Genomic DNA, 6,878 nt, shown 5'->3' on the forward strand with positions numbered 1-6,878 from the left:
GCTCCATTCTGATTTGGCAGAGTTTCTACAGCTGGATGCCCTTCCTAACGCCAACCACTCATATATATGCATGTATGTATGTCTGTATTTATATTAGTGTGTATTTGTGCTGTGAATGTCCCTTTTGTTAGTGTCAGCAGGTGGGGTCCAAAGTAAACCCCATGTACTGGGTTTGCTTTCTAGGGGAGGTAACTTCCCCCTAGAAAAGGGACAGAAGTCAATAGGTGTAAACAGCTGGTAAACAGGGGCCAATAAAATAAGTCTGTGACTGGAATAAGAGAGGATGTGTTTGATATGATCGACTAAATGAAAAGGCAGTGCTCCCGCATAGCCGTAGACTAATGACAGGAAGTAGTGGAAGAATAAAAGAATATAAATTTCAAAGAACATAAGAGTAACCCTTTAGCATTCAGATTATTCTGTGAGGTGTAATGTTTCCTTGATCACATTGTTTTAAATTAATCCGGGATTATCTCATAGCTTTGGAATTTTGATGACAGAGTAACTTATTATTAGACTGACATTGTAGGATAGTGTAAGAGGCCAGATCTGGCCAGTCTGAACATAAAGTAGATAGAATACTTTGGCCAGATGTGGCTGGTTTAGACCCTAGAGAGTTAAAAGATTCACAGAATAAAAAGAATCAAGAGTCACAGAATAAAAAGAAACATGGGTCAGCTCGATGAGTCTCTATGTATGAAAGAAATACCTGGTGTTAAATGCATCATTTCTTTAAAATGACAGTTCACAAGGCCTTTCTCAATTTGCGACTGTAATTCTCTTCTTCGAAACTGGTCAGAAGATGGAGTTGTAAAAGGTAGTTTTCCCACCAGCATTGTATAGAAAATTATCCCCCTGAAAATAGAGAAAAACAGATCAAGAAATGTTAAAACGCAGTGTGGTACATTTACAAGCGTTGTTGTTTTTTTTGTTTTTCTTTCTGCTTTTTTTTTTTTTGCAATTCTTGCTTCAGCCCTTTGCCTGTCTAAAGCATTTTTCATAAGTTTGTTCTATAAACGTCCGTACTTGTTTTCAGACTTTTTAGTTAGCCCTTTGTGTCATACATTCTCAGTAATTATAAAGCTTTCCTTTCACGAGTCCCAAGTTACTCTGTTGGCTGAAAAGAAATTGAAAATGTCTATCATATATGATGAACAGGTAAAAAGTTAGAATGACTCTTACAGAGTCTAATGGTGAATTTGATAGAGACATGAATGATTCGAGTGAATTTGGAACCGCTTATGTTATTCTTTTTAATATTTCTCTTTGATGCAATCTCAGATTAACCATTTGCCTGTCCAAAGCATTTTCATAAGTTTGTCTTAAACGACCCTGCATGTCTGCCAACGTTTAGCAGAACCTTCTTTCACACGCTCTGAATAATATTCGATTGGTCTATAAGTATTGCAGCTTTTTTACAACAAATTTTATTCGAGTGGCTGTGTGGTAAGTAGCTTGCTTACCAACCACATAGTTCCGGGTTCAGTCCCACTGAGTGGCATCTTGGGCAAGTGTCTTCTACTATAGTCTCGGGCCGACCAAAGCCTTGTGAGTGGATTTGGTAGACGGAAACTGAAAGAAGCCCGTCGTATATATGTATATATATATATATATATGTGTGTGTGTGTGTGTGTGTGTGTGTGTGTGTGTGTGTATGTGTTTGTGTGTCTGTGTTTGTCCCCCTAGCATTGCTTGACAACTTATGCTGGTGTGTTTATGTCCCCGGAACTTAGCGGTTTGGCAAAAGAGACCGATAGAATAAGTACTAGGCTTACAAAGAATAAGACCCGAGGCCGATTTGCTCAACTAAAGGCGGTGCTCCAGCATGGCCGCAGTCAAATGACTGAAACAAGTAAAAAAAGAGTAACAAAAACAATAACAACATGAAACAAAAACAACTTTAAATGATTATTCCGGAGCATATTCACCATCTGCTTCGATTACTGCTTCCCATTTGTTTTTGTTAAATATTGTTATTTGCTGAATAAAATTTGTTGAAAGAAAGCCATAATAATTATGCACCAACCCAATATAAAACTTTTCTTTAAGAAGTCCCAAGTTACTCTCACCTGTGTTGTGCATCACATGTGATACACAGAACAGGTAAAGGTTTAAGATGAATGTTATGGAGTCTGATGGTGAATTTATTAGAGATATAAATGAGGATAGTGACTCTGGGATCAGTTATGTTGTTCAATATTTCTGTTTAGTGAAATCTCAGATTAACCCTTTGCCTGTGTAAAGTGCTTTCATAAGTTTACCCTAAACATCTATGCTTGTTTTCAAACTTTTAGTTAGTCCTTGTTTCATACATTCTTAATAATATAAACCTTTCTTTCCATAAGTCCCATAGTACTCTGGATACTGAAGAAAATTATGAATGTGTATCCCTTATGATGCACCGAAGCCAGAGAAAACGTCTCCTGTGTATCCTATTAACATGGGTCTTTTTGAGTCCAGTGATGAATTTGTTAGAGACATGAATGATGTGCATGAATCTAAAAATGATTATGCTGTAGTGGCGTGAAATTATAGCCGCCATTGAGGAAGTACTATTCTGCACATGCGCAGGGAACTTCACCACCGGAAGCCCCTCAAGTGTGTATGTGTAGTAAAACTCGTACATAAGATCGGTGAGTTGAGCGCAGACCTTCTACATGACAACACCTCCACGAAGCACTTTTCACCACGATGCTATCGATGGTGATAGCTACTTGCTTCTCTGGCAGGCATCAAGGAAGCCCTTAACCTTCCAATACCAAAGTAAAACTTAATCAGCGGCTGCTAAGCTGAATGACAGGAATTGTGAAACCAAGCATCGTCATAAATAAAACCTTTTTTATTATGTTGTTAAATTGTTCTAATGTCTCTTCATATATAAAATGCTGTTGAAAGGTGATAGAGAGAGACTAAAGTCTCTATGACAACTATCAAACTTTTACAATGCTGTTTGAGATTTCAATATTACTGTTTTGTGAAATCTCAGATTAACCCTTTGCCTATGCAGAGCCTTTTCATAACTTTGTCCTAAACATCCTTGCTTGCTTTCAGATTTTTAGTTAACATATTTCATACATTCTAACGAATATAATGCTCTCTTTTCTGAATCCCCAATTGACTCAGGTGACTGAAAAGAAATTAGGAATGTATGTCATATCTGATCCATAGAGGCCAGGGAAATATGTCATGTGAATCACTTGGGATACACAAGTCAGGTAGAAGGGTTAGATGAGTTTTGTCATGTCACATGATGGATTTTCTAGAGACATGAATCATACATGTGAATTTGGAGCTATATGTGTTCTTTTATTCTTTTATTTGTTTCAGTCATTTGACTGCGGCCATGCTGGAGCAACGCCTTTAGTTGAGCAAATCAACCCTGGGACTTATTCTTTGTAAGCCTAGTACTTCATCTATTGGTCTCCCTTTCTGAACCGACCGCTAAGTTACTGGGACGTAAACACACCAGCATCAGTTGTCAAGCAATGTTGGTGGGACAAATACAGACGCACAAACATATACATACATACATACATAAATATATATATATATATATATATATATACCCAAAGGGCTTCTTTCAGTTTCCATCTACCAAATCCACTCACAAGGCTTTGATCGGCCCTAGGCTAAAGTAGAAGACACTTGCCCATGGTGCCACGCAGTGGGACTGAACCTGGAACCATGTGGTTGGTAAGCAAGCTACTTCAGATTAATCCCTTTGCCAGTCCAAAGTATTTTCATAAGTTTATCCCAAACATTTATGCTTGTTTCAAGACTATTAACTGTCCCTTATTTCAAACCTTCTGAGTAATGTAAAGCTTTCCTTTCATAAACCCCAAGTTACTTTGGCAGCTCAAAACAGAAAATGGGAATGTATAGCATACATGATGCATGGATGTCCTGTGTATTACATGTGATATGTAGGACATAGGGACAAGCATTCCTAGCACCTACCATCCTTGGGATTTAGATTGGTGGGGAAAAAAAAATTTCAGAAAGAAACCGTCCTTTCAAACAAGTACAAAATAAAATTAATAGAGGAAAGAAAATAGTGCAGTTGATATAACTCACTCTTGGTGTTTTCTACAGTCAAAGGCCTTGAGTTGACCAACACAACATAGAAAGAAAACTATGCTGAAGCCTGTCAAAAGGACTGTATGTGTGTTTGAGCCCTGAACTCCACTTATTCCCATCACCCAGTTCAATGCCATCCTTTCACTTGATAATTAGTTGCAAACATTCAGAGAATTCCTTTAATCTAAGGGCAGATAACTTTATGTTACTTCCAATTGCAGTTACTCTCTTTACTCTCTTTTACTCTCTTTTACTTGTTTCAGCCATTTGACTGCGGCCATGCTGGGGCACCGCCTTTTAGCCGAGTAAATCGACCCCAGGACTTATTCTTTGTAAGCCTAGTACTTATTCTATCGGCCTCTTTTGCCGAACCGCTAAGTTACGGGGACGTAAACACACCAGCATCGGTTGTCAAGCGATGTTGGGGGGACTAACACAGACACACGAACACACATACATATACATATATATATATATATATATACATATATACGACGGGCTTCTTTCAGTTTCCGTCTACCAAATCCACTCGCAAGGCTTTGGTTGGCCCAAAGCTATAGTAGAAGATACTTGCCCAAGGTGCCTCGCAGTGGGACTGAACCCGGAACCATGTGGTTGGTAAGCAACACAGCTACTCCTACGCCTACAGTTTAGTTCTTTCTTTCTTGCTTTCTGTCCGCTTAACCCCGTGGTTGGTTCTCAGTTTTTTCAGTGCCACAGACCCTTTTTATCTACATGAATTTTTCTCAAAGACCCAGCTCCAGGTTTTTTGAAACGTCTGTCCACTCGACAAAATTGGTAAGTCCGAAACTGATTCGTGGGTCACACCTCGTTGTCTGGCTGGTTGTCTTTGTACCCTCAGGTTAGCTGGACTTGATGATCACGGATCAACTCGGACCACACAACGACGACTACAGCAACAGACACACAGGAATAAACTAGAAAACAAAGACAGTCTGCACTGCTGTGCTGCTCTACATACAATTAACCCCTCACTTCAAGTCAAACAAAGAATGGACAGTGGTGAGAGTACAAGATATCCAGACTACAAGACTACATCACAGACAAATTAACAATTGTATGACAGAAATAGACTGGACAACAGAGAGAGAAAGAGAGAAGAGAGAGAGAGTCCAATATGATCTGACAGTAATATTATACCACATGCAATTAACCACAGCTTATCAGAATGTGCTATATGAACCCCAAACCAGACAGAGCTACAGCCTATTTAGATCTATGGATCTGTGGAAAAACCTAGTCTTCCAACTGATTATCCGTGTGACATATGTTGTACGTGTTTATGGTCGATATGAGACTACACAGCAGCAACAAAAATAGGTGGACACAAATAGACTGACAATTCATTGCTATTGGTCGGAATTTCTGCTTTTATTCATTTGTTCAAGTGGAAGGAGTATTGTACCTGGCCTTCACAGATCGTCCAAGATCAGTGACACTGATTTCAGTAAAAGTCTACTTCTACCACAAGGTCCAGTCCTTGTCGTGACGTTGTGACTTGTATGCAGTACCGAATTTAGCATTGGGCTTAGATGTGCTTAAGCACAAGGCGCCATTGACCAGTCAGGCCCATCTTCCTGCTCCCCAAATTTTACAATGAATTTTTCAAATGTCAGACATTCAAGTAAGAGGCCTCCAAACTAAACTAGCACAGGGCCATATTTGTCCTAAATCAAGCACTGCTTGTATGCTTCTCTGACCCTGAGAACTATGCCAGAGGAGTGCAGGTTCTTGGGTGGGCCTCTCTTGTTGGACAAGTCAAAGGTCATAGGCCAGATTAATATGGGCCACTTCTTCACAAAGGTGGAAATGAAAGGCGGTGAGCTGGCAGAGTGGTTAGCACGCCGGGCGAAATGCTTAGCGGTATTTCGTCTGTCGCTATGTTCTGAGTTCAAATTCCGCCGAGGTCGTCTTTGCCTTTCATCCTTTCGGGGTCGATTAAATAAGTACCAGTTACGCACTGGAGTCGATATAATCGACTTAATCCGTTAGTCTGTCCTTGTTTGTCCCCTCTGTGTGTAGCCCCTTGTAGGTAGTAACGAAATAGGAAATGAATCTGTGTAGGAACAACACACCCAACTAGGTAAAAGCAAACTTACAGAAGCATTGATGAAAATTCATGACCAACAAGATCTGGGAGCAGAAAGCTGTCCCTTTTGGAAAAATATGAAAATATGGGGCAGCAAAATCTTAATGACTGATAGGCCACATCATTGGGAAACCAAGATCCTGAATTACACATCAGGCCCACTGAAACCCTACATGAGAAGTGGAAGAGAGGATGCCCTAAAGATAATTGGAGGTCGGATACTGAGACAGGGCTAAAAATGCCCAGATCCAACTAGGGATGAGCAGAAAGACAGCCCAGAGAAAAACCATCGATAGCCTTATGCTCCGTAGGGAGTGAGGGTTTTAAATAAGTAAATAAATATAACAACATTACTTTTACTTATTGCTGCCAAATTGTTCAGAGGAGAGGAAGGCCTTCTTCCTTCAGGGAAATATATGAGACAGAACTGAGAAAGGAAGCTAGCAGGCAGAAACATTAGCACACCGGGCGAAATGCTTAGCGGTATTTCGTCTGTCTTTATGTTGTGAGTTCAAATTCTGCTGAGGTTGAGTTTGCCTTTCATCCTTTTGGAACACAATGCATCTAAAGAAATGCTGCTGCCCATTTTGTCCAGAAGGCTTGTTTCTGATTTCCGCAGAAGACCAGATACATATTTACATATATATATATATGTATATACATATATCTATATTTATATCTATATCTATCT

The 6,878-nt window shown here is 39.6% G+C and overlaps 1 protein-coding gene across 2 annotated transcripts in view; it reads right to left on the minus strand.

The window, feature by feature from the left end:
- Positions 1–659: 659 nt before the first annotated feature.
- Positions 660–6,878, minus strand: part of LOC106868676 (serine/threonine-protein kinase MARK2) — a 283,095-nt gene continuing 276,876 nt past the window's right edge. For both annotated transcript variants that reach the window (XM_052977514.1, XM_052977513.1), the window contains one exon: positions 660–855. In XM_052977514.1, coding sequence (XP_052833474.1) covers positions 675–855 — 181 coding nt within the window. In that variant the 3' untranslated portion in view covers positions 660–674. The remainder of the gene's footprint in view (positions 856–6,878) is intronic.

This window comes from Octopus bimaculoides, chromosome 28 (assembly GCF_001194135.2).
Source record: "Octopus bimaculoides isolate UCB-OBI-ISO-001 chromosome 28, ASM119413v2, whole genome shotgun sequence".
NCBI lineage: Eukaryota > Metazoa > Mollusca > Cephalopoda > Octopoda > Octopodidae > Octopus > Octopus bimaculoides.